The sequence below is a fragment of the Crotalus tigris genome, unplaced genomic scaffold, assembly GCF_016545835.1.
Source record: "Crotalus tigris isolate CLP2741 ecotype Arizona unplaced genomic scaffold, ASM1654583v1 scf7180000018369.423966, whole genome shotgun sequence".
Taxonomy (NCBI): Eukaryota; Metazoa; Chordata; class Lepidosauria; order Squamata; family Viperidae; genus Crotalus; species Crotalus tigris.
In genome coordinates, this window is record NW_024096969.1 from 319,551 (window position 1) to 347,221 (window position 27,671).

General features: G+C 38.0%; 1 protein-coding gene across 7 annotated transcripts; it reads right to left on the reverse strand.

Moving 5' to 3' along the window:
- Positions 1 to 711: 711 nt before the first annotated feature.
- TMEM40 (transmembrane protein 40) lies at positions 712 to 27,671 on the reverse strand. Of its 7 annotated transcripts, none has more exons than XM_039351069.1 (12): positions 27,399 to 27,671; positions 13,924 to 13,984; positions 11,084 to 11,324; positions 10,909 to 11,001; positions 9,209 to 9,244; positions 6,522 to 6,557; positions 5,499 to 5,531; positions 4,842 to 4,910; positions 2,590 to 2,661; positions 2,437 to 2,511; positions 2,194 to 2,256; positions 712 to 1,092 (listed from the first exon to the last, which is right to left on the reverse strand). In XM_039351069.1, exons 4-12 carry the CDS (start codon positions 10,967 to 10,969, stop codon positions 1,073 to 1,075), a joined length of 465 nt encoding a protein of 154 aa, XP_039207003.1. In that variant the 5' UTR covers positions 10,970 to 11,001; positions 11,084 to 11,324; positions 13,924 to 13,984; positions 27,399 to 27,671; the 3' UTR covers positions 712 to 1,072. The 7 variants fall into 7 exon arrangements, with proteins under 7 accessions (XP_039207003.1, XP_039207004.1, XP_039207000.1 ...); XM_039351070.1 differs by lacking the exon at positions 11,084 to 11,324 and adding an exon at positions 12,345 to 12,380; XM_039351066.1 differs by lacking the exon at positions 27,399 to 27,671 and adding an exon at positions 17,580 to 17,740.

Genomic DNA, 27,671 nt, shown 5'->3' on the forward strand with positions numbered 1-27,671 from the left:
CCGGAAGTGCATGATACTACTTCCGGAAGTCCATTCTAGGCACCGGAGGCCCAGGCCTACATCACATAATAGAACTGTTTGTTCAGGTATTTGAATCCCACCACTGGCCACTTTTCAACCACTGCAGCATCCTCCCAGTCCCACAATCAAACATCAGGCACTTGGCAATTGACAGTTGCAGCATCCTGGGGCCATCTGATTGCTCTTTGCGATCTTCCCAGCTGGCTTCCAACAAACAAAATCAATGGGGGAAAGCCAGATTTGCTTAACAGCTGCACGATTCACTTAACAATCCTCAGTTATTGTCATCAAATGAAAATCAGATAGGTTCTCACATGTTCACAACTTCTGACTTCCTGTTACTTTCATTTGATATTTTTTTCAACACTGACATAATTTGAATGGTTGCTAAACAGGGGAGTTCTTAAGAAAGGACTATCTATACCAGGGGCCAGCTATTCTGGCTGAGGAATTCTGGGAGCTGAAGTCCACAAAGTTATCAAGGTTGCAGACCCCTGACCTATACTAAGGCTAATACTAATAAAGAATTGTCGTTGTTATTAGATAAATGTTACCACTCTTTGGCAGTATCGTGTTGTTCCGAGCCTCATCAAGGGAAGAGAATAGACATTGGAACTCTGAAAGAGCTGCGTCACAATAAATCCCTCTCTGGTAACACAGACACAAAGTCCTAAAATTTAAGGAGAAGCCTTGGATAGTTAAGTAACTTTATTGCAGTACCAGCATCTCTAATAATGATAAAAACAGCTTCTAAAGAGCCTGAAAGTCTAGCTATATCATATGTTCTCAGGTTTAAATCCTGAGTTGATTTCTCCAGCCCTTTCCTTGCAAAGGACAGCTTGAAAGCCATTTCCCTTCGGGCTGTTGTGGAGCTGTTGATGGCATCTGTGCTGTGTTTGGATGGCCCAAGCTCTTCATCCCATCTTACCAGCTCCACTCCTAGGACCTCAATTCTTTAGTCCAGACATTTATATTGTTTTCACATTGTTACATTTGTTCCTGCAGTCATGAAACCAAACAGGATAATTTCAGTGCTCTTGAGATTTCTGGCTTAGTTAAGCTTTTTGAACCCTATGAAACAAAAACAAAGAAAAAGATATCACAAAGATTAGTTTTTAATTACTTATTAATATATCTTTGTAAAAATGCAGCCAAGATGAACATTTAAATATACATTTAATAATCATTTCATTTAGATGGGGTTTGTGATGCTCTAAACTGAGTTTTGTGTAGTCAGAGATTATGGAATAAACCTTGTTGGATCCAGTTCTGGTCACAATGATATAAAAAGAGCTGAGTCCTTGAAAAGAGTGCAGAGAAGAGCATCAAATCTAGTAAAGGGTCTGGAAACTAAATCCTATGACAAACGTTGAGGGAGTTAGGTACAGTATGTCTCTAGTATATTGAAGAGGATTATGAGGAACATGATAACAGTCTCCCAGTTCTTGAGGGATTGTCACAGACGATAAGGGGTGGATCTATTTTCCAAAGCATAGAGGGCAGGGCAAGAAGTAATGGGTGGAAGGTCATTAAGGAGAGATCCAACTTAGGAGAAATTTCTTGACAGGGAGAACAATGAATCAGTGGAATGGCTGGTCTTCAGAAATTGTGGGTGCTCCATCACTGGAGGCTTTCAAGAAGAGACTGGACAACCATTTGTCTGGAATGATATATAGGGTTTGAGCAGGGGGGTGGACTAGGAACAGAGGTCCCCCTCCTTTCTGGCTCCACAGACTGGCAGCAGTGGAGGCAGTGACGGCGGGCAAGGGGGAGGGGATGGTTTAGTGCATACAACCTAATCCCACGCATATACAAATAAAGCTTCACTGCTCATCCACCGCTTACACAACCCGGTTTCCAACAGTCTGTGGACCGGTCCTGGTCCGTGGACCTGGAGTTAGGGACCCCTGGATTAGAAGACCACCAAGGTCCCTTCCAACCCTATTAGTCTATGTTCTATGATTTGCACAAGCAGCTAAACATAAAGCATGGTTTATAAAGCAGTTTATAAAGAATGGCGTTCTTTCTTTACAAATGAGATATATCCAATCCAAACAAGTCATATTTGGTTTATACAAAATGAGAATCCCTGTCAGTGGAAACCTTTTTTCTCAGTATGACCTTGAAAGTTGTATAGGGTTTCAAAAAGGAACAATAAAAGAATAGAATTACCAGGCATTCTGATTCTTTGAATAAGGGGGATGAAAGATTCCAGGATACTTCGAATGCGGTGCACTAGTAGAAAAGAAACAAGAATCCGCTGTCAGAAAGCGACCAAGTAGGTAATTAACTTATCAGACCATTACAGTTTGAGATATTGAAGAATTGCTGTTTCTGTCACAGTGATATCTTAAATTAAGAATATAAGGCAGCTTGATTTACTACTGCATAAAACAATTCAGATGAAACACTCACCAAGGCCAAAATATATTCCTGTTGTTTCTAGGGCTGCGAAGGTCATCAAGCCAATTCCAGTGGAAACTGTCCAGTCTACAGAAAGAAAGAATGAGATTATATTTTGTTCTCTTTTTCGCCATGTGAAATCAATATATTGTAATATTCACTTACCGTTATATTTATAATAGCAGACTAATAACATTCCAACAGCAAAACAAATAATGATAAAATGGAAGAATTCATCTGAAAAAAATAAGAAAATATTCAAGGCTCTAATTTAATGGCTGTAATTTCATATATTTCCATGAAAATAAAAGTCTAATATTGGAAGTTGTATGTGAACATACAGTTTGTGCGTTTGCGTGTGTATACATATGCATACACATAAATATACCACACACACTCATACACACACATACATATATATGCATAATATGAATATTTTTATAACTTAAACAGCAGTTAAGTAGGTTAACTAACTTCACCCAGAGTCAATAAGGAAAATACTTCCCCATGTACATTAAGCAGAGAACTTGAGTGAAGTTCTCAAGATTATAAATTGTGGGAGAAGGGAGTATATTCTGTTTACACACTAGTAGGTAGCCTGAGCTGTAAATATATTAAAAATATGATACTTGATGATCAGTTTGAGGGACTGCCTGGTTATACCAGACTGCTCCATTAAATCTGGCAGAGCAGGCGAGTTGTGGGTTCCACTGGCGAGAGACCAATATTTGATAGGTCACTAGGAATGTGCCTTCTCTGCTGTGGTGTCTGTCTTATGGAACATCCTTTCCGTTCCCCCCTCCCAATTAGATTGGCCCCATCCAGTGATGGAATTCAAATATGTGAACAACCGGTTCTTTGTGTGGATGCCATTTCCAGAAGTCCATTCTGAACCTGGGCAAGAAAAAATTAGCTACCGATTCTGCTGAACTGGTGCGAACCGGCTGAATCCCACCACTGGCCCCATCCCTTTTGATATTCTGAACATTACTGAAGATTTGTTTATGTTCACCACAATGTAAAAAAGATGTTGAGACTCTGGAAAGAGTACAGAGAAGAGCAACAAAGATGATTAGGGGACTGGAGGCTAAAACACATAAAGAACGGTTGTTGGAATTGGGTATGTCTAAGTTAATGAAGAGAAGGACGAGGGGTGACATGATACCCGTGTTCCAATATCTCCAGGGTTGCCACAAAGAAGAGGGAGTCAAGCTATTTTCCAAAGTGCCTGAAGGCAGGACAAGAAGCAACGGATGGAAACTAATCAAGGAGAGAAGCAACCTAGAACTAAGAAGAAATTTCCTGACAATTAGAACAATTAATCATTGGAACAACCTGCATCCAGAAGTTGTGAATGCTCCAAAACTGGAAGTTTTAAAGAAGAGACTGGACAGTCATTTGTCTGAAATGGTATAGGGCAGTGGTGGCAAACCTATGGCAAAGGTGCCAGAGGCGGCACTCAATGCCCTCTCTGTAGGCACGTGCGCCATTGCCCCAGTCCTAGGCATTCAGCTGGGTTTTATAAAACCTTTTTGCTTTAGGCCTCCACTGCCATGTGCAAAAAAAGAAGGTTCAATCAATCAGTCAATTTCAACTTCTCACGGGGAAAAAAAAGATCTTGCAAAGTTGGAATTGATTGATTGAACTTTTTAGTCCCACCCAGTCTGCCATTACCACCGCAGCCACACCCAGCCAATGGGCCACGCCCAGCCAATGGGCCACGCCCAGCCAATGGGCCACACCCACCCGACACCCGACGATGCATATGTGGGTTTTGGGTTGCAGTTTGGGCACTCGGTCTCTAAAAGGTTCGCCATCACTGGTATAGGGTTTCCTGCCTGAGCAGGAGATTGGACTAAAAGACCTCCAATGTCCCTTCCAACATTATTATTATTATTATTATTATTATTATTATTATTATCATTATCATTATCATTATCATTATCATTATCATCATTATCATTATTATCATTGTTTTCATTATTATTTTCATTATTCATTATCATTTCATCAGATTTGATTTCTATTGTTGAGGTAGCCATTTTTATTCCTTTGGTTGCCTAGGATTTGTATCTTTGGTTTTCTGTGATATTTATTGATATGGATTTTTACATTTGTGATTTTTAACATTGTTCTTTTTATCTCATTCCTGTGTGCTGCCCAGAGTTGTTTTTAGTGAGATGGGCAGCTGTATAAAATTTTATTAATAAAAGAAATAGAACTGCTGAAAGCTTTGCATGTATATGATTTGCACCTTATCTTCATTAATGTTGTGTATAGGGAAAATACAAGATATTGATGTTATTTTTTTATTTAGTTATGCCAGTCTAGGATAGAAATCTAAACATCAGGGCTTATGCCTTGCCTCATAGAGAGAAGAATTTGTGATTTAAGTCTGTGATCAGTTATATTCTTACCATCTTTCCGAATCCTTGGAATCCACCATCTTGGGTGCTGGATTGTCTGACAAATACCTTCTTCACATACTGTGGGAAATGAAATTTGAATTAAAATGTATGGTATGGCACCCCCCAAAAACCCTCAGTTAAGGCACTGAAGCTGTCAAAAATCTGTTTACCCTCAAGCATTATATTAAAGATGCTGCCTTTATCAAGTAGGCTCGATAAAGTTCCCTGGACTTTCTAATACAAGGAGAAGAACTATTGTTAGGAATTTCAGATGCCAGTGAAGTGAAGGCAGCAACTGAACCCTTCTAGTGGCATCTATCAATTACTGTACAGGCTCTTTCTCTTCCTATACATCAGGAGGATGCATAGCGCTCCCCTGGCTGACTGGATGAACAGCATTAAGAACAAACTTCTAGATTTCCTATCCCTGCACAGAGAAGGTAAATCAGAGAATTTGTCCCATCAACGGTTCCTTCAAAAGAGCCAGTATTTGAGATACATACAATATTTTTGTTTTTTCAAAAATGATGTCCCTTCTGATGAGAAACTACCAGCCAAGGGGGCTTAGGTTTTGCATATCTTAGACAAACAACTAACATATGATACAAATGAAACATACATATCGTGCAGAAGAAAACATACAGAATTTTAAACAGTTATATTTACCAACTGCAGGTGTTCCTTCTGTCCTTGTATTTTCTGATGAATAACAAGTTTGCATTTTAAAAAGGCATTTCTTTGTTCAAAAAAGGACTCATTTATGCAAATCATGTTTGTTACAATAGAGCTGAGGAGCACAAAATGGTAGTTCTCTCAGCTGCCTTGAGCTATTTGAAGTAAGGCCATATTAATTTTTTTTGTATAAATAAGTAATAAAGAAAGATCTGGAGAAATTACTATGGTCTGCAACAGATCAACATGGATAGCTGAAATAGACAGCAAACCCCACCCTCATTAACACTGATGATGTTATCTAGTCTGATAATGAAACGTCTCCAACCAAACAACTAACCTCACAATACCCTAAGAACTGTACTACAGGGAGCAATGACAGACTTGAAAAATTTATATAAAAAAGCTTAACTGAAACAAAATTAATGACCTTAATTTAATGAATAATTGTAGTCCAGTACTTCTAGAAGGTTGGGGCAAAGTTGCACTGAGCACCTTTCCAGAGCTGCACCCCTGCAGGAGATCCACTGCTGAACCTTTGAGTTTCCTGGCTGTACTGCTCTTCCAGCTTGTTTTGCTACTTGCTTATTGCACAGGGCAGAGGGAGCAGGGAATCGGGGAAGCCAAGAGAATTTACTTCCAAATGACTTCATTTGTTCTCTTGGTCTCTCAACATGCCACATAGGTCAGGAGGAGATGGGAGATGCATGAAAATGGGCAAGGCCAAAGTGGCAGAGAGGAGGGGAAAGGATTGGGCTGTGTTTTTTTTTTCTTCCATTCAATCATGTCTGCTTTTCAAGGTTACTGCAGTTTCTTGGCAAAGTTTTTCAGAAGTGGTCTGTCATTGCCTCCTTCTTAGGGCTGAGAGAAAGTGACTGGCCCAAGATCTCCATGCCCAAGCCAAGACTAGAACTCACGGCCTGATGTCTTAACCACTACACCACCGACTCTTTGGGCTTACTTAGAAGCCCTCAGATTCTATAACAAAAAGCAGAGCTTTTGATGTGAGCCTCATACCTGTTTCAGAGTATGGAATAATTTCACTGGACAGATCTAAAATGACAAAAATATACAAAATTGACAAATTAATGCATGTTTGTTCAAAATTGCTCCAGCTCATGCTGGGATTAAAACATGGAGATTTTTCAAACAAGGAGAATTTGAGAAGTAACAGAAAGATTTTCATAGGAAGGAAGGAAGCTGTATTATTCCAGTCATCCTTCGCTGTTGTTATTTTACTCTTCAGTTTTCACGAATCTTCAAAACGTGATGACAAGGGGGAAAAAATCTGGCCTGTTTTCAGAGGACTGCAGCCTATTTGTGAAATTGCTTTCTAGGAAAAAGGCTGATTTGAAAACAAAGAAAAATGATTTTATGAGCGCAGCAACCATCTGGACTTGCAAAAAAAAAAAAAGATTTATCCTTCTGAAGAGCTACCGAGGGCCAGATTCTGGGATGGGAAAAAGGGAATAGGGGGCTGGGTCATGCAGAAAGAGATGGGAATTCTAGCACTCTTTTTCAATGACTGCTTGCAAGCATATTTAAGAATGATATTGGAAAAATGAGAGATGAAATTAAAAATATGAATGATAAGTTAGGTAATATACAACAAACAATGATGGAAAATGAACAAAGAATTCAAAAAGTTGAAACAAAAATGAAGCTTGTTGATAGTAAAATAGAAGGGATGATACAGAAATCTGAGCAGGTAAATAGGGAGTTGACTGAATCTATTGCTTTTCTGGAAATGAACAAAGCTTCGTTTTGTTTAAGATTTCAAAATATTGTTGAGGAAAAGGAGGAAGATTTGGGAGAAAAGATGGCAGAGATTTTGGCAGTGATTTTAGGCAAAGAAAATTGGAAGTAAAAAGAGACATGGATGAAACATATAGAGTATACACAAATTATGCACGAAGGCATAGATTGGCGAGAGAGGTTCATATAAGGTTTATTAGAAGATCAATAAAGGATGAAATATATAAAAAAACAAGAGACGAATTAATAATGTATAAGGGTAAAGAAATAATTGTATTAAAACAAATACCACGTAGTATATGAAATCAGAGACGAGAATACCAATTTTTAACGACTCAATTAATTAAATATAAAGTCAAGATTCGTTGGTTAATACCTGAAGGCATACTTTTAACTTGGCAGGAGAAAAAATACAAGATAGATACACTTGAGAAAGCACAGGACTTTTATGAGAGTTACTTTTCACAAGGAGAAGAACAAGAAAGTAGGGAAGAGCCGGAGAGTAAAAGTTATGATGAAGATCTATTAGAGGAAGCTGATTGAGAGCGAGAAATACAAAAGTTACAAGAAAGAGAAAGGTTAGAAAGAGAAGCAAAAGGAAGACTTATAGAGACAAGAAGTATAAAACAAAATAAAAACAAAAAAATAGATCAAGTTAAAAATGGGAGACGTAATTAAGCTCTTTTCTATAAATATTAATGGATTAAATATATCAAGAAAAAGAGTTTAGACGTTTAACAATTTAAGGAAATTGGATGTAGATGTGATGAATCTTTAGGAAGTGTACATAAAACAGGATTATAGAAAATTACTAGAGAAAGTAAAATTTAGAAACATTATACACAATATTAGCATAAAACAAGAAAGGAAAGGAAAGGAGGAATTATTATATATGTCAAAGAAAAATAAAATTAAATAAATATACTTGGGGTGAATAAAAGGGGTGAATTTTAATGTTGGAAATAGTATTAGAGTAAAAACAGTATATGCACTAAATAATATGAGAATATTTGTATGATCACCATGCTTAGATGGAATTCCGGTCAAGTTTTATAAAAAATATGAGTGTTACTACAATGAATAATGTTGGATTCCTAGTAAGTTGTAGAATATGAAAGAAGGAAAATGTAAATAAGAAACAATGGGGCAATAAGGACAAATATTTCAAAGAAGAAAGAGGGGGGAAATGTAAAGAATAGAAGAGTACTGTTACAAACTGCTATTAACAAAAAAGGATATATTACGTGTGTATGTGTATAATGTTTGTTGTGTTTTGTTTTGTTTTGTTGGTCTAAAATAAAAAATTTTAAAATTTTAAAAAAATAAAAATAAAAAGCTTAACTGAAACAAAATTAATGACCTTAATTTAATGAATAATTGTAGTCCAGTACTTCTAGAAGGTTGGGGCAAAGTTGCACTGAGCACCTTTCCGGAGCTGCACCCCTGCAGGAGATCCACTGCTGAACCTTTGAGTTTCCTGGCTGTACTGCTCTTCCAGCTTGTTTTGCTACTTGCTTATTGCACAGGGCAGAGGGAGCAGGGAATCGGGGAAGCCAAGAGAATTTACTTCCAAATGACTTCATTTGTTCTCTTGGTCTCTCAACATGCCAAACAGGTCAGGAGGAGATGGGAGATGCATGAAAATGGGCAAGGCCAAAGTGGCAGAGAGGAGGGGAAAGGATTGGGCTGTGTTTTTTTTCTTCTTCCGTTCAATCATGTCTGCTTTTCAGAGTTACTGCAGTTTTCTTGGCAAAGTTTTTCAGAAGTGGTCTGTCATTGCCTCCTTCTTAGGGCTGAGAGAAAGTGACTGGCCCAAGATCTCCATGCCCAAGTCAGGACTAGAACTCATGGCCTGATGTCTTAACCACTACACCACCGACTCTTTGGCCTTACTTAGAAGCCTTCAGATTCTATAACAAAAAGCAAAGCTTTTGATGTGAGCCTCATACCTGTTTCAGAGTATGGAATAATTTCACTGGACAGATCTAAAATGACAAAAATATACAAAATTGACAAATTAATACATGTTTGTTCAAAATTGCTCCAGCTCATGCTGGGATTAAAACATGGAGATTTTTCAAACAAGGAGAATTTGAGAAGTAACAGAAAGATTTTCATGGAAGGAAGGAAGCTGTATTATTCCAGTCATCCTTCGCTGTTGTTATTTTACTCTTCAGTTTTCTCGAATCTTCAAAACGTGATGACAAGGGGGAAAAAATCTGGCCTGTTTTCAGAGGACTGCAGCCTATTTGTGAAATTGCTTTCTAGGAAAAAGGCTGATTTGAAAACAAAGAAAAATGATTTTATGAGCGCAGCAACCATCTGGACTTGCAAAAAAAAAAAAAAAGATTTATCCTTCTGAAGAGCTACCGAGGGCCAGCTTCTGGGATGGGAAAGAGGGAATAGGGGCTGGGTCATGCAGAAAGAGATGGGAATTCTAGCACTCTTTTTCAACGACTGCTTGCAAGCATATTTGAGACGGTTCCCATACAGTGATGAGCTTATGCGGGTATTAGACCTTTCTGCCCATTTCAGAAATGGTATATGTACGTGTGTGTGAATATGCATGTTGCACAGGTAGTCCTTGACTTACAGCCATTCATTTGGTGACTGTTCAAAGTTACAACAGCACTGAAAAAAGTGACCTATGGCGTTTTTCACACTTACAACTGCTGCAGCATCCTCCTGGTCACATGATTAAAATTCAGGCACTTCACTTGGCAACTGGCATGTATTTATGACAGTCCCGGGGTCATATGATCACCATTTATAACCTTCCCAGTGGCTTCCAACAAGTAAAGTCAATGAGGGAAGCCAGATTCCCTTAACAACTCCAATGATTCATTTAACAACCGTGGGAAAAAGATCATAAAACGAGGCACAACTCACTTAACAACTGCCTTGCTTAGCAACAGAAATGCTGGGCTCGATTGGGAACATAAGTGGAGGACTTCCTGTATCTGCACACACACACACACACACACACACACACACACACACACACACACATTCCCTGCGCTGAAATCATGGGCACCCACTTTTCTACACAGTCAACTGCCTGAAAAGGTACAGACTGTTTTTTCTGTGCTTAGTCACAGCAGGAAACCAGTAACCCACAATATATTGCTCAAAAGGGAAGAATCCACTGTTGCTTTTCCATCTTTTCAGTCTTGCTGCTCACACCCTTTGATGTTCATATGAAGGAGGCTCAGACTTAGATTTTAACTTAGACTTAAACTTAGACTCTAAATGACACTACTGAAAAATTGCTGTGTTCCATCTGCAGGGAGCCATTTACTGATTTGACATCATGAGGAAGGAAGTTTGTGTCACTTTTCTTTCCCCTGGTTCTGCCCTCTGGGAAAAGCAGAAAAAGAGACGAGCATGAGTTTGAATGAGTCTATTTCCTTGTACCTCCCCCCCCCCCACATCTGAAATCTTCTCCACAATTTATGAGCTAAGAATGCCCACTAGGCCTCTGAGGCCTCAATCCTGGTAATATAAACATAAGAACCAGTTTATTTTATCACTGGAGGTTTTTAAAAGGACAGTTATTTGTCCAGAATACTATAGGGTCTCCTGCTTGAGCGGGGGGGTTGGGCTAGAAGATCTCCAAGGTCCCTTTCAACTCTGTTATTACGTATTTTACCTTGTTGTGGACTCTCTGTTAACTCCCCTAAAGAACTTTTATCTTCACTTTCTTCTTGCATTTCTGCTTTTTTATTCCGTTTTTGTTTCCCGCCTTTGAAATGATGAAAAGAAAAAAATATCTTTAAGAATTTACTTATCATGAAGCAAGATGGAAGATGTGCAGTTTTACATACCTGCAATAGCTGTCAGCAATAGGCTTGACCAAATATTAATAACATTCCTCTGGTTTCTTGCTGAGGTTGGCTATTTTTTCAGGGCTTTGCATCTTGAATAACTTAGGACAGTGGTGGCGAACCTTTGGCATGGGTGCCAGAGGCGGCACTCAGAGCCCTCTCTGTGGGCACGCGCTCCGTTGCCCCAGTCCTAGGCCTTCAGCTAGGTTTTATAAAACCTTTTTGCTTTAGGCCTCTGCCGCTGTGTGCAAAAAAAAAAAAAAAAGTTCAATCAAGCAGTCAATTTCAACTTCTTGCGGGAAAAAAAAATCTTGCAAAGTTGGAATTGATTGATTGAACTTTTTAGTCCCACCAGTCTGCCGTTACCACCACAGCCACGCCCAGCCAATGGGCCACACCCAGCCAATGGGCCACACCCACCCGGTACCCGACGATGCATAAGTGGGTTTTGGGTTGCAATTTGGGCACTCGGTCTCTAAAAGGTTCGCCATCACTGACTTAGGAGATACCTAAGCAGTGGGTGCACAACCTTCCTCAGACCACAGACGAAGAAGGCCATTTTAAATTTTAATAAGGAAATGCAATTCATATGAATGTATACTTTACCTTTTTCTTCCTTTGTTACATTAAAATTACATTTTTGGAAGGGTTCTGGGTATTGGACTCAAGGCTTTGAGCCTTATGTTGCCACTCTGTAATTTTTAGAGTCTACAAAAATGGACATCAGTGCAATAAAACCACAGCCGTTGGTTTCACTCATTTACTGTTTACTGCAGAATCTACAGATTACTGAACTCGCTTATACTTAGATTGGACCTGCAGATTTGTAATACTGCTGGCATCGCAGAATATAAAAGTAATGTTTCATGTGACTGTTTCATTCATTTAAATGTTGATCTGTCCAGAGAGTGATTTACATCCAAATATTTATATGCAATTCAGGAATGTCTAAATTTAGAATTCCAGTGGGGTGTGAAGCTATTATCATAGCAACCTAACTCAAGCTATGGTTTAAAATAGCTTTTCCCTCCAAATGCTTGTGGAAGAAAATGCTGAAACAAAATGGGTGTCTGCTTTTTGGAAGTGTTCATTTTAGCAAAACCAGGCACTCAGTATATAAAGTCTGCCTACTATCTGGTCTGCCTATCTTTGTACGAATATTTAAGGAATGTGTGTAATTGCACTGGCGGATGGTTAATTCAAAAACATAAACAGTTCTATTTGTTCCCAAACCAGTTGCTAATAACTCGGTTTGTGTTACCTTGCTGTGCTGCTTTTTGAGGTGAAGCCGCAGAATCTGAAATATTCATTGTTGTGGTATAAAGACAGAAAGAGATTGTACAAAACAGCTTAACTCCTTAGTTCTTTTTCATTCCCCTTAACAGCAATACAGCACAATAGTCTTGCATTTGATTTTTTTAAGGACAAGAATTCTGTTGTGTTCTTTAGTGCCACATGAAGCTACACTGAAGCACGGATTAGGGATTTGGGTTACATGTGCTCTTATGTTAAGAATTTAGACTATTCTGACTTCTTTTTCCTTATACAGGGAGTTCTCAACTTACAACAGTTCATTTAGTGACCATTCAAAGTTACAATGACACTGAAAAAGGTGACTTATGATCATTTTTCACACTTACCACCATTGCAATATCCCCATAGTCACGTGACCAAAATTCAGACACTTGGCAATTGACTCATATTTATGACAGTTGCAGTGTCCTGGGGTCTGACAAGCAAAGTCAATAAGGGAGCCAGACTCACTTAACAACCGTGTTACTAATTTAACAACTGCAGTGATTCACTTAACAACTGTGGCAAGAAAAGTCATAAAATGGGGCAAAATTCACTTAACATATGTTTCACTTAGCAACAAAAATTTGGGGCTCAATTGTAGTCATAAATTGAGGACTATCTGTATAATTGCTTTTGCATGTAGAAAGTCAATAGGCTATCAATGAAGACTACATTCCTACTTATCTGGGAACAAGATCCAATTAAATCAGTAAAGTTCATATTGCGTGCAAAGTTATTTGAGCGTGTATGAACTGAAAATGCTTTTAGACATTCTTCGGACAGTCCTATGAAGGAATCCCGTTCATGAGATTGACCATAACTAATGCATTAGATTTTTTCCAAATGATCTATTTTCATTCTATGTGATAGGAAATATTCATTGTGCGAAATAAGTTGTGTATGAATTTATTTAATTATAGAGGGGCAGTATTTTCAAGTGAAAACCTATGAGCGTGAAGCAAAAACTTCCAAAAGAAAATCTGCAACAGCTGAATAAGCAAATTAACTAGCAATGCTATTGTGTAAATTCTCGTATGTTATGGGAATAACCTGTTGGCCTTGTTGTTTAAAGGCAAACTCTTTAAAACTCTAAACTCTTAAACTCTGTATGAAAGACGTATAGAGAGCTAGTGAATAATCCTTGTTGGAGCTATAAGAAGTGGGTGTGTATTTTTCTGTGTCAGAGTATCAATCATAAAGCAAATATGGGGCGGGGTGGGTGGAGTGCAGCAAGTCACAACCAAGTTATGGATGTTGTTTGAAATGTTGTTCCAGGCCACCTGACTCCTACCATGAAGAGCAGTCCCAATGCACGACCTATGATGCAGGCCACATGGAAATGAATGTGGATTGAGATTGAAAGGAAAACAATAGTTACACTTTCACTTTCCTGTCAAGACAAATGATGGCCTTTTAAAATATAGTTTTCAGTTATAGTTAGCTTGGATCTATTCACTTCTTTTCTGATCTTTGAAGGCAGTTATTTCTGATTAAGAAAAACAAAATTTCAGAACCGGATCTTATTTAATAGTGTCAATGCTCACCTTTGCCCAGAGGATTTTTGGACCTTAGTCACTTTTCCAGGATGCAGGAAGATGCTAATTCCTAAGGAAGGAACCAGAACCAAATTTGTAACATGCTGGGACCATTTTTATCTTTTTAAACATTCATAGCACATTTGAGTTAATTCTTTAGTAGCTTTCTCTCTACCAGTACTCATGTGTGAAGAATTATCATAAAGTATCAGAAATAAGTTGGAACAGCTGTTGTGAACTTGGCATTCTCCAGTCTTCTATAATGGGATTGGGCTGGAAGAACAGACCTTAACAGACCAATTGCAGGAAAGATAGGTAAGGCTGAAGTTCCCTGCCATTGTTCACCAGTTACAATTCAGATCTGAGGACAAGCACACAATTAAACACACAAGCCAGTTTCTCTTCACATTTATATTGGTATGATTTATAAAAAATAATAAAAGTGGGAGGAAGGAAGGAAGGAAAGAAAGAAAGAAGGAAAAAAAGAAAGAAAAAGAAAGAAAGAGAGAAAGAAAGAAAGAAAGAAAGAAAGAAAGAAAGAAAGAGAAAGAGAGAGAGAGAGAGAAAGAGAGAGAGAGAGAGAAAGAAAGAAAGAAAGAAAGAAAGAAAGAAAGAAAGAAAGAAAGAAAGAAAGAAAGAAAGACTTTATTTCCATCTCTCTGATAAGGCAACTCTGGGCAGTTTACAATCTTGTTTCATTTTTGAAATCAGCAACATCATCTAGGGCTTCTCTGAATTTTACTCAATTAGTCTTGATTGAACCCATGAATCCAGACCTTGCATCTCATGTGTTTTAGAGGAAGAACAGAGATAGTGCTGGGTGTTGTGAGCAAACCTGAATACCCAGATCAACACATTCATTCTGTTTCATATAATATTGTTCATTATGTCTGGCTGAGGCTAAATATTGACTTGCATCTAAACAGAGGTCTAGCACAACTATCATATGGGAAATCAGGAATCACCTTTTAAAAATAATTAATCTGTCCACATTTTAAAAGTGATAACTTTTTCAAAAATGATAAATTTGATCATCTTTTAAATAATAAATCTGACTACCTTTTAAAAATGATAACTCTTTTTAAAATGATTAATATAACCTCAGGATTGCTAACAGATAATAAATCCTGTTATTGATTTATTGACCCTTTTCCTAAGACATTCCTGCAACATAATAAATTGACTTAAATTTGTTGATAACTACTGAATTTGTTATCGCAAACCACCAGGAAACAGAGGTACATATATTATGTATTTGGACCCATGATATTTAAAAATGTGGGAAAACTTTGTCTGAAAAATTAAACATAACAAGCTTTAAAAAACTAGGGATAGTTTTATTCAAAGTGGGTCACTAATTGTATGAAATATTAACACACTTTTTATAATTTATTACAACTGATCAAATACATTTCCAAATAAAAAACACTGAATAAAGATTTTTAATTTTTGTAGTTCTCCTTGAGAGAAGGAATATATACAATCCTTCTAAATTTTGGGTTGTTTCTCTTTATGTTCCTTGTCCAGTATATATATTCAAATTCTGTTTTTTCAAAAAAGAAATTATTTTGTTGCAAAAAAGAAGGACTGACACTCCATGTAGAATCAAATAATGGTATCATGTTTACAATGAAAGAAACACATCCTCATCATCCATAGAGCATATGCAGATTTAATATGCATCTAAGGTTGATATTATATGAAAAGCATTGTGGTTCCATTTATTCTGTGATGAGTAATGTTCAAACTAATGCTAAATATGTCACTGTTTTAAACCTAGTGGTAACAGTTCTGTATTTATTTATAAGAAGTAGAAGCCTCCCTATTCCAGATGACTGGGGGGGGGAATAATCCTAAAAAAACTAAAAAACAATAAAAAGAAATTTCCATGCATCTGGACAAACACACCACCCTGACAGAATCACAACTGATAAGGCAACCATAAGCACCCTAAGATGTGGGTTGAACAGCCAAGTTTTCTAAGACTTCTGGAATATCATCATGGTACGAACAAATGGATCTCTGAAGAGATTTTATTCCAGAGGACAAGCACCATGACAGAGAAGGCAAGGACCTCTTCATTCCAGAAGGCCATAGAACAATGGCAACTAAATACTCCTTTCAGGTTATAAAGACATCTATAGAAGACTACATATAAATAGCTCAGAGCTGAATTGTGAAGTCCTTGATGCTCTCTGAACTTGGTGGTTTGCTTGCAGACATTTTGCTACCAGATTAGTTAGCAATGAAGATGTAAGGTCCCAGAACCCTTCAAAGATATTAGCAAATCTGGTAACAAAATGTCTGCAAGCAAACAAACATTCATGGTTAGTAAGGGATTTCCTGCTGAGCCCATTCCACTGGGGATGGACTCTGGACTATTCACTTCCTGGCAGCTAATTGAGAAAGCTGAGTGCTGCTGCCAGCCTCCTACAGGTAACAAGTTGCTTAATTTGATTACTTACATACCAGGATCCCAAGGCTACAAAATGCTTTATCGGCTAGTGATCTATTTATTTGCAGAACAGGGGGTGTTCTCACCAGGAGACCATGAATTCCAGTCCTGTCTTAGGCAAAGCTGTCTGGGTGACTTTGGACCAGACACTCTACCTCAACCCTGGGAAGGAGGCAAGGGCAAACCGCTTCCGTACAATCTTGCCAAGAAAACTGCAAAGACTTGTCTACAGTGACTCAAAGGCATGCACACACCCAAAAACTCGCCAATAAATTATTTTTCCTACTTTTCTCTCTCTCTCTCTTGTCAGTTTAATTTAATTGATTTGACTTTAATGTTTGGCTATAACCCAGTTGGCTGACCAGAAAATAGATAATAATGAAATAGAAGTGAGATAAACCATAGGTTTTACTGGAGATGCTGAGAGGTGTGTCACAATAGGGATCAAACTGACTGATGTCTGATGTGAGGAGTTCTAGAATACCGCCTTCACTTTTGCTTTGAAATAGTTACAACCCCCTAAAGATTTGGGGTTCATTTACCTTTATAACACTTTGGTTTGATTGGCTGTGTTTGCAATTTAATAAACCACAGTTTGCTTAATCAGGGGGTCACAGTAAGACATTCTTTACTTAAATATGGTACACTGAATAATATTCAATTAGCTGGATTTATACACAGTAAATATGCTACACCATTAGCCATGATTTATATGTTACAGTGGCTGGGTTCACACAACATACTAAACCAAAAGCAAATAAATATGGCACATGAACCTGGGCACGGCCTTTGATTATTGCTGGAATCCTTGAAAATTTATCTTTGTGTGGAGAGTCAAAATGAGATGTTAAAAAGCACAATTTATTTCCTTCCAGAACTACAAGTCCTACTGATTCGAAACAATTAACTTTAAATAGCTTTAAATTCTGATAAAACATGTAGCATGGAGACTTGCTAGATATGCTGTTGCCCCTTATATATACTGTGAAAAATCAGCACAACATATTTCCATTATACCTTACAGTAGTTTCCTTCCGTGAGATCAAAACAGATGAATTTGAAACTTTTGTTAATTTAACAGGAATCATATAAGAGAAGAAGACACTAACCAGATCACCTTTACTAAAGATAAAGGTAGATAGCATAGTATTTAATAAGGAGAACCAAAAGCTTTCATCAGGTTAGACAGATATCAAAAGAATTCACTTACCAATAGAAAACCTGGGCTTCCATCAAAGTGTCATTCAAATATCCAGAGCCAAATAAAAGTTTGGTCGAAGTAGTGACACAGAAGGCTAATAAACTCCCAGAAGGAACATCCCCTAAACAAATCTTTCTGGTCTGATTAGTTATACTCCTCTTCCTGCTACAGTTTATTTGACCGGATTTAGTTATTACTCATAGGTTTTGTTGTGAATTGCAAAAGCTGTATGCTAATGAGCTTATGTTAATTTTATTTAAATTTAAACTGTTGCATAATAATGTGGTGTTACAGTCATACAATGTAATTCGTTCCTGCTTATGTTAAATATTGCTACAGAAGGGAATAATGACCTCCCTTCAAAGTGTTACCTAGTAGCTGAAATTCTGAAAAATGTTTAAACCATCTTCTGATTGATAACCTAAATCTTTCTGACTCTTCTAACGTTCAAAATTTCAGATACCAAATATATTTGTCATCTGCTTAAAATGATACTTAGACCAAATTACTATAGAACAGGGGTGGGGAGCTATGGCCCTTTTATGACTTGTGGACTTCAACTCCCAGAATTCCTGAGCCAGCCATGCTGGCTCAGGAATTCTGGGAGTTGAAGTCCACAAATTATAAAGAGGCCATAGCTCTCCAGCTCTGCTATAGAACATTTAAAAATGTATTTATTTGAGAGTACAGATACTGTGTTTGTGAGCAGATGGAAGATGACCATTCCAAATTTAAACTTCCCGTATAACAATACTTGGGAGTTCATATTTCATAACAGGCATTATTCCTCAACATTCTCATGAACATCTAGTGCAGTGGTTCTCAACCTTTTTAATGCCGCGACCCCCCCAACCGGTCGTAAGTCGAGGACTGCTCAACTGGTCGTAAGTCGAGGACTACTCAACTGGTGCAGCACCATTTGCAGAATGGGACTTTTGGCGGGCTCAGCAGGCCAGAGACAAAAGCCAATAGAATAAAAGGGAGTAGCACAGCTAAGAAAAAGGGGGAAAAAATGGCGGACTGCATTGTTTGGCGACCCCCGTGAAATGGTCATTCGACCCCAAATGGGGTCCTGACCCACAGGTTGAGAACCACTGATCTAGTGCTATAAAATAAAGAGTGCATTCTACTCTAGTCAAGTCATTGCCCCATAAATGTCTTCATCAGGTGTGACACATATAATTACTTCTAATGCTTTGGTATTCACAGAATGCAGTTCTTTGCAACTTTAAAGCAAGGAGCCGTACCTGCATCTAAGTATATGTCTATGTTAGATATTGCCTTGGGCACAGCAGCCTTTCAACAGAGCAGAAAGGATGATAGGTTTCAGACATTCATATTTTAAGGCATCTTCTTATCTTTTCTCTAAGCTGGTTATAAGGAAGTGGCTTGTTTCTAAAAACTCATATGTAGTTTGATTTATACTCTACTTGCAAATAAGTAATCTGAGTTTCCTTATCTAACATTTCAATAGGAGAAGATTCTTGGGAGGTGCAATGCTACTCTGACAATGTCAGCAGAGTCAACCAGGCAGAAGGCAAGAGGACATCATTCCAGATAGCAGCCATGTGGTCCAAGTTGTGTGAAATTTCTGTCTGTTCACAGATTTGTCACAAATAATAATTTTACTATGATTGCAAGAGGTGCTAAGTATTCCATACAATTTGGCGGTCCAGACTCTAATTCCTGGCTAAGGAATTCTGGGAGTTGAAGTCTACAAGTCATAAAAGGACCAGGTTTGAAGACCCCTGCTTTAGAGTGTTTGTAGCATCACAATTCAAGAACCAAGCTAGTTATATAACGAACTCCTGCTGACTCTACGGACTCTTGATCCCCGCAATTCTTGCCATCTTTGAAAAGGTAAAGGTTTCCCCTGGCCAGGTGTTTCTGACTGTAGGGGCTGGTGCTCTTCTCCATTTCTTATCTGGGGGAGCCAGCATTGTCCAAAGACCCTTTCCTTGGTCATGAGGCCAGCATGAGTATGCTGAAGTGCACAAAGTACCTATTTATCTACTTGCATTTGCTTGCTTTCAAACTGTTAGGTGGGCAGGAGTTGGGGCAAGTATCGGGATCTTTTCCCATCGTGTGCTCGGGTCTTGAACCCAGGCTGTCAGTTTTCTTTGACCTTAATTATAACTTGTAATTTTCTCTAAGGACAATTTAATTAATCTCTTGGATCCTATAGAGAAGATGACAAAATATGGGCTGGACTGTATTTTTCATTAGATGGACACAATACTTGTTGAACAATTACACCCTCAGCTCTGTATTGAGCTGGGCAGAAGCATTACATGGTAAAAAATACTGAAAGATTACTGGCAGCGGTAGACATAAAAAGATCCAGTAAACCTGGCGGATAACAAGCTGAATTATGAACCAACAATGTGATATTGTTACCAGAAAAAGACCCAATGCAATTCTAGGATGTATTAACTGAAATGCAGTATCAAGATCAAGAGAAAACATTCTCTCTAGTCTATCTAGTTCATATCACACTTGGATAAAATGTTGCATCCAGTTGTGGACAATACATTTTAAGAAGCATTTTAATAGGCCAGAACATGACCCAAGGAAAGCAAGCACAATGATAAAGGCCCTAAAAGAAAAACTTATAAGAGATATTTGGAGATATTGGGCAAAATTCAGTCTGGGGAAGAAAAAAACTACAGCTAGATATGATGGCTTTCTTCAATTATCTGAAGGACTGTCCTGCAGAAGATGGGGCAGAATTGTGCAGGGTTGTTCCAGAAGACAACTGTACAAGAAACAATGGATATAAATGACAAAGCAGTATTAGATTTCAGTTGGAAAATGTAAGAGCTGTTCAACAAAGAAATGGGCTGCCTCTGGAGGTGATGGATTCTCCTTTGCTGAAGGTTTTTAAGCAGAGGTGGGATAGCCAGCCTATTAAATATTGCACAGAGCTCACTACAGGCAGTCACTCAGACCAAACCCATCATATTCTTGCCTGTGGTCTTTGAGGATGTGATCCCAGTCAATCTATTTCAGTAGAGAGGGTTCACTCTTTCACATCAGGGAGCCACTCATCACTTGCTGAGCCTCCAATTATTAAAGAGGCTAGAAGAGCATTTCTAGTGCTATTACAGAACAAGCCTACTATTCTACAAGATATCCATGTCTATTTTAGCTATTAGATAGCTATTTTACTTAATGCTTGGGTTTATACACTATGCAAAGAAAGCCATGGTCTGGCTACTTCGGTTTTCCCTTAGTATGGGATGAGAAATCTGCCATTGCGTGCTGTAAACCATGTTTATTATGACTTGAGTGAATATTGTGGTGGCTTATTCAGTAAATCATTCATTTACCAAATATACTACGTATAAACAAACTAAGGCTTAGCATGATATGCAATGTCTGATTTTCTTCAGAACAGTATGTTCATCTGAAAAAAAAGGGCAGAGAGTAGAGAGTAATGAAGGTGAGCCTGACAAACATATGCATGAATTGCTCCCTAAGCAAAGGATCATTTTAGATCTAACTTTCTTTGAAAGGTTTTAGAGAGAGTAGTGCCCTACAACTCAAAATAGCCCTAAAGAAATTGGATTATTTGAACCCATATGGGTTTCAGGCCATATGTACTATGGAAACTGAATTGGTTACACTTGTGGATCACCTATAGCAACAGCAGAATTAAGAAAATGCAATCCTCTTGGTGCTTTGTGATCTCTCAACAATTTTCAGTACAATCAACTGCGGTGTCCTTTTCTAATCTTCTGGATTAGAGACAGTGGCATCGCTCTGCAATATTTTTTTTTCTTTTTCCTGAGATGGCAATGTCAGTTGGGGGAAGTTGTGGTTCCCTCCAGAGACTTCTACTCTTTCCTTTTCCCATTAAAAAGGCTGGGGAGAGGAGTCATCCATTGGCTCAAGATCCTGTATCATGTATCATGAGCAGATGGTGTGGATACTTAGCTATATATTTCAATTCCAGGTCAAACGGATAGAAAAATGGCCAATGTCTGGACCATGTCAGGTACTAGATGTGGTGGAATAGATTCAGACCTAATCCTTCTAAGATGGAGTGACTTTGGATTTGTGCCATTAATTCCAAAGAAATACCATTTGTGAGCCTGATTGGAGTTGTTTTTCCCCATTTAGAAGTGGTTCACAATCTGGTGTTTCTCCTGAACTCACAACCCCTTGCTTGATGAGTAGGATGCCGCTATTGCCAGGAGGACATTCACACAGTTACAGCTTGTGCATTAAATGTACCCATTATTGCCTTGGGAAGTCTTGTTCAGAGTCATTCCTATCTGAATCGCTTCCTTTTGGGATTATTTAATGCATTTTATATGGGACTACCCTTGAATAAAACAAACAACATAGCTTGATCTAGACCAGGGGTAGGCAACCTTGGCTCTTTTATGACTCATGGACTTCAACTCCCAGAATTCCTGGGAGTTGAAGTCCATGAGTCATAAAAGAGCTAAGGTTGCCTACCCCTGATCTAGACCCAAGTGTCTTCTTATACTGTGTTGGTAGTAATTGGCAGAGACTGGCTCAGTCTAAGTTTCTTCAACCATGGATCCTTTCCATTTCTGAATCTAACATGGTAATTTATGGGGCTAATTTAATTTGCCTGCAGATCTAATTTTAAACATGAGATAAATAAGCCACTGGTGATACCTATGTGACATATTCAGAAGGACGTAGGGATATCATGAAAATGCACACTTTGTCCCGAGGCTTAATGAATATAACTGCCTGTCTCACATCCTGTTTTCTCAGTATCAGTGATGCTTCAACATTTGCTTGGGTTCTAGGTTTTTAAGGTATTCAGCTGACGATTTCCAAAAAATCATGTGATTATAATCTTAATTATCATCTTAATTATCCATCTTAATTATCACATACCAAGGAAACAAATTGGGACACATGGTAAGGCTCAAAATACATACCCACAAAATTATTCTGCTGGGAGCAGAAAATCTTACTCAGTCATTACTCACCACACAGCCTAGCTAGCGTGTATAGCCAGTTATTAAAATACTCGTACATGTATGAACAATATAGTGTGTAGCTCTAAGCTGGAATAGGCCTCTACTGGAATAGTCTACACCAGTGGTGGCATACCTATGGCACAGGTGCCAGAGGCGGCACTCAGAGGGAGGGAGGGAGGGAGGGAGAGAGGGAGGGAAGAAGGGAGGGAGGGAGGAAGGCAAAACCCAAACAAACCATATAGTGAGTTAATGTGACATGTGAATCCTGCCCATATATAGCAGCCATCTAAACAGACTATGTTCAAGGAACATGCAATTCTGACTAAATCTGAAGGTGTTTTCTTAAATTTAGCTTTTGAGGCCCTGAGCTTTAGTACCGGATAGTTCTCCATGTTTCTTTCAAAGAAAGAAAGAAAGAAAGAAAGAAAGAAAGAAAGAAAGAAAGAAAGAAAGAAAGAAAGAAAGAAAGAAAGAAAGAAAGAAAGAAAAAGAGAGGTAAGAATAAAAAGTCTAGCTTGCAATGTATTTGGGGGGGGGGGGAACAACATCAACTAATATTATTCTGCCAAACAGAAGCTCATTCCCATTATGCGATGTTAAAACTGCAATCTACTTTCAACATTCCCTAGACTTCACAGTTCACAAAATATTAGCCATTTCACTCTCTGGATCAAAAGGACAGTTCTAGACTCCTGCTCCTCAGCTAATGGAGTAGAATCATGATCACAGAGCAGCAGTAGGTACAGTTCAAACCAGTGGTGGGATTCAGCCGGTTTGCACCACTTCGGCAGAACCGGTAGCTAATTTTTTGTTGCCCAGGCCCAGAATGGACTTCCAGAAGTGGCATCCACACAGAGAACCAGTTGTTCATATATTTGAATCCCACCACTGGTTGTAAGTGTAAGGATTGCTTGTAAATCACTTTTTTCAGTGTTGTTGTAATTTCAATCATCCACACAGAGAACTGGTTGTTCACATATTTGAATCCCACCACTGGTTCAAACTAGGGGCAGAACCAAAAATAACTACTTTTAGGTTTATTGCTGTATGTGAACCTTCTCAAAAGTGTTCTTATGGTCATATAGTCTTATATTATTTTTCGTGTAGGTTGGGGAAATAACAGACTGGTTGAGTTTCAGCCTTGAATATGAAATAATATAGCTTGCCTTGGCATGCAAAAGAGGGCACATTTGCCTCATTGCTTCAGGGAGCAAGATTTTTTTTTTTGAGCCTATTTTGATAAATAGAGCCAAATGACAGTTCAAGCCATGTTATAGTTTAAAGAAAATCATGTTCAAAACATCATAAGAAGATAAATCTAAACTGGGGATACTATATCTTAACTTTCTTTTTGAATGTTTTGAAAACCTCATTGTATAGAAGGTCACACAATTTTGTTAAAGCCATGTAGAATTTTGCTGAATTCGATATTGAAAATACAGCTTTGAATATGATGAACCACAAAAGATATATGTAAAAAAAATCCAGAAGGAAACTGTGTTTGTGGAGTATATTCATTTCCTTATTTTGTCACAGACATATATATGATTTCAGGTGTTTTTAATGCTCCTATAATAGGCTTACAAAAAAGACAACAATCTTTCGCTAAGATTTTGATTGACAAGTTAAGTGCAATCTTGCCTTCCAAAAGCAGAAAATGGAATGGAATGGAATAGGATAGGATAGGATAGGATAGGATAGGATAGGATAGAATAGAATAACAGAGTTGGAAGGGACCTTGGAGGTCTTCTAGTCCAACCCCCTGCTCAGGCAGGACACCCTATACCATTTCAGACAAATGTTTTCCCAGGTAGTATTCAAACATTTTTTTTCATCAGTGCAATGTCACCTCAACCTTAATCACCTTGCTGTCATTCAACAATATTGTTCAATAATATCTCATTGCCACTAGGTAACCCAAGTATCACAAGGCAAGGAGCAAGGAAGACTAATGCAAGATTGGAAAACGTTGGGAAGCATGCCGGCAGCTCATCCTCGTGAAGTCACGCTAAGAAGCTCATGCTGCATTTCTTCCTTCTACAAGAACTAACCAGAGTTTCAGCAGGGGGCAGCATCAGACTGACCTTGTGTGAGTTTAAAAACTATGCTGGGTTGGGCCAGAAGAGGATTTGGATGGAAATGCCAGGAAAGAAACAGGACTGTAGAATAGACTTTAAAATAGGGGGGGGGGGGGAACACGCACAAGGAGACAGTGGTGAGCTACTTTTATGTCCTTTGCATGACAGTTCCATGAAGTTACCAGGACAGAATCTTATTTCAAAGGAGACTTGAATCCTAACTTTAAAATATGTACCACCATGTAATAGCTTCATGTACTTTCTGTAATGGAAGAGAATTAAGATATTATAATTGTTTTTCAGAGGGACAAAAAAGATGTAAAGGGAAACCAGAACCAGAAAACGTTCTTGCTGTTGCCTACCGTTGGCTGCTTTTGCTTCTCACTCCATGACTCACTTATTCAATCGATCGTATCTAGAAGTCTTTCCTGGATCTTGTTCCATGACAAAGATGTTTCTTGCTTGCATAGTAGACTCAAAGGGAGAGAGGACCCCCCCCCTGCTCATGGTCTCAGTGGGATAGAAAGATCAGACAGGTGGAAAAAAGGTCTTTTAAAACCTTTCTGTGAGTCATCAGTTCTTGAGTTGAGTATTCAATTAATTAATTAATATGCTACCCCTCTCACTGATAAGGAAACTTTAGGCAGCTTAGAAAAAGATAAATGTAGAAACAATTACAATTTACAACATTATATAAAAACTAGAAACAAGGAGATAGGAGGCATGGGGTAAGATCTTCTTAGCCCATTAACCACTTCCCATGATGAGTATCCCCTTCAGGGATCCAAGCCAACTGGTAAAACCAGGTTTTGATACTCTTTTGGAAGGTTGGAAGGGTGAGAACAGTTCTCACTTCTGGTTATACCTGATTATATCAACCTATACTTGATTCCTGCATTGTTCTTTTTTAAAATCATTTTTAAATATAAGGGAATGTAGAAAATCAGGAATTGTACAGCATCTTAATGTCTCAGAAGTTTCCATGGATGAGAGTCTACTTCAGGGGTGTCAAACTGCCAGCCATCATGATACGTCACAACACATCCCATGACGTCACAAGTTTGACACCCCTGGTGTATTTTATCAGATTTCTGACAGAAAACCTCTTTCTACACAATCAATTGTGGAGGAGAATAGGGGGAAAAGCCAAGGGTGGGGAGGTCAGGTACCATGAGATGAAATGACTTTAGAAGTGAGAGCAGAGGAACAAAGTTGCTTATTAATAATAAAGAAGTAGCAAGCAACAACAAAAGTCTTATTTCCTGTAATCATCTGATCAAAAGATCAGATCTGACACAAATATGTAAGTTGGGGCATTTGTATGAAGATTGTGCAACTGGGAGAGTTATAGGAAAAATAGAGCACTGTAACTTTCATAAAAAATGCCTATTTTGCAGAAACTCATACAATCCAAGATCATAAATGACAGCAACTTCAATCCCTATGATTCTCAAAGATATTTGTTTGATGTAGGCTTTAGTTTTTAGGTTGCAGTTCTCAAAGGATTCTGATTCTTTGCATGTTTACCTGATGCTGATCATAGAAGGATTCCAGTTACATACAGTGGCACAGATGTTTATGAAATATCTCTGGGTTTCATAATAAAGATATTATTAAAATTAGTCAAGGAATATTCTCTTCTTCCCACACAAAAAAGTATCTGCAGATAACGAGGCTGAACCAGAAGGAGGGGGTGAAGTGCATCATCGGTCTAGAGTCCTTTCATGCCACAAGAGATCTAAGTCCAGTTGTCTTTGAATTCCTTTTACTCTTATCTACTGCCAATTTGCTTTGACCGTTAGTAGTTCAGATTCTTGTAGAAAATATTAGCATGCAATAAACCTCTAGTCATTTGAACTGCCTTGCTTCCTGATTTATTGCACCTGACAGTACCACAACAAGAAACCTTATACAATGAATTTTAAAGACAAATTAAGTTTGAAAAGATTTAAGATTAAAGAATAATTAAAATATTGAGATGAAATTAGGCTTAATAAGAACTTTGACAAAAGGATATATAGTGATTTAACAAATCACTTTTTATAAATAGAAGTGAAATATAAATTGATTAGAAAAGATGTGATAGGTAGATTATATGATAGATAAGTAGTATAGTATTTTTATAATATATGAAATATGAAAATACTGGGATGATATATTTAAATGGAAAATTTGGATATTTAGATGTTAATTACTGAGAAAATTGTGATTGATAAGAATTTTTTGAATATTATGGAGAAATTGAGCTTAAACAAGATTTATGAAAATAATGAGAAAAGGTCCTGAGTCAAAATAAGAAGCCGGCATCATCTTGCACTCTTTATACACAAGTGTAGTCAACACACATAAACTATATCTACAAGTCCTATAAAGGTTTAAGAGAGCAAGGATTGAAACAAGAACAGAATGAGTATTTATATGGGTTGATGCCAAACACCTGGATTACCGTATCTATTAGCAAAAATTATTTAGGAGGCAACCTCTGGGATTTTTGAGAGAAGGTCAGGGATAATAAGATAATAAAAATTAAAACTTATTTACTATAGAAAAATCTCCTTTTTTGGTGGGTAGAAAGAAAAGCTCTCTTGGCCAAATAGGTTCCTTTTTCTGTTATTTAGTGACTTTACAGACACATCCCAGATAGTCAGGGATAGAAAGAAAACACATATGTTCATTCAGTTTAATCCACCCCATGCATCACTCACACGAAACCATTCAATTTGTGCTAATCATCTTAGCCTAAGCAATGGCTGAATCTCTGTAGTTTGTTTAGACAGCATACAAACCTTAATATAAGAACAATGACCCATGTTCTATGCATGACAGCTCCTGCAGGTCAAGCCAATCTCCTGGGAATTGTTGATTCAGTGTTAACCCACCAGGCCACAAGATCTTCAATTTCCATTCTCCTACAGGCCTTGTTCCTGTCACCTCTGCACCCTCAGGAAAACATCAGATCTTCCAGTCAAAGCCATTATCCTGCAGTCTCTTATTCTGTAGATTTCTGAGTCAAGTTTATTTATCAAGAAGAATATGTTTTGGAGCATGAGCTTTAAATT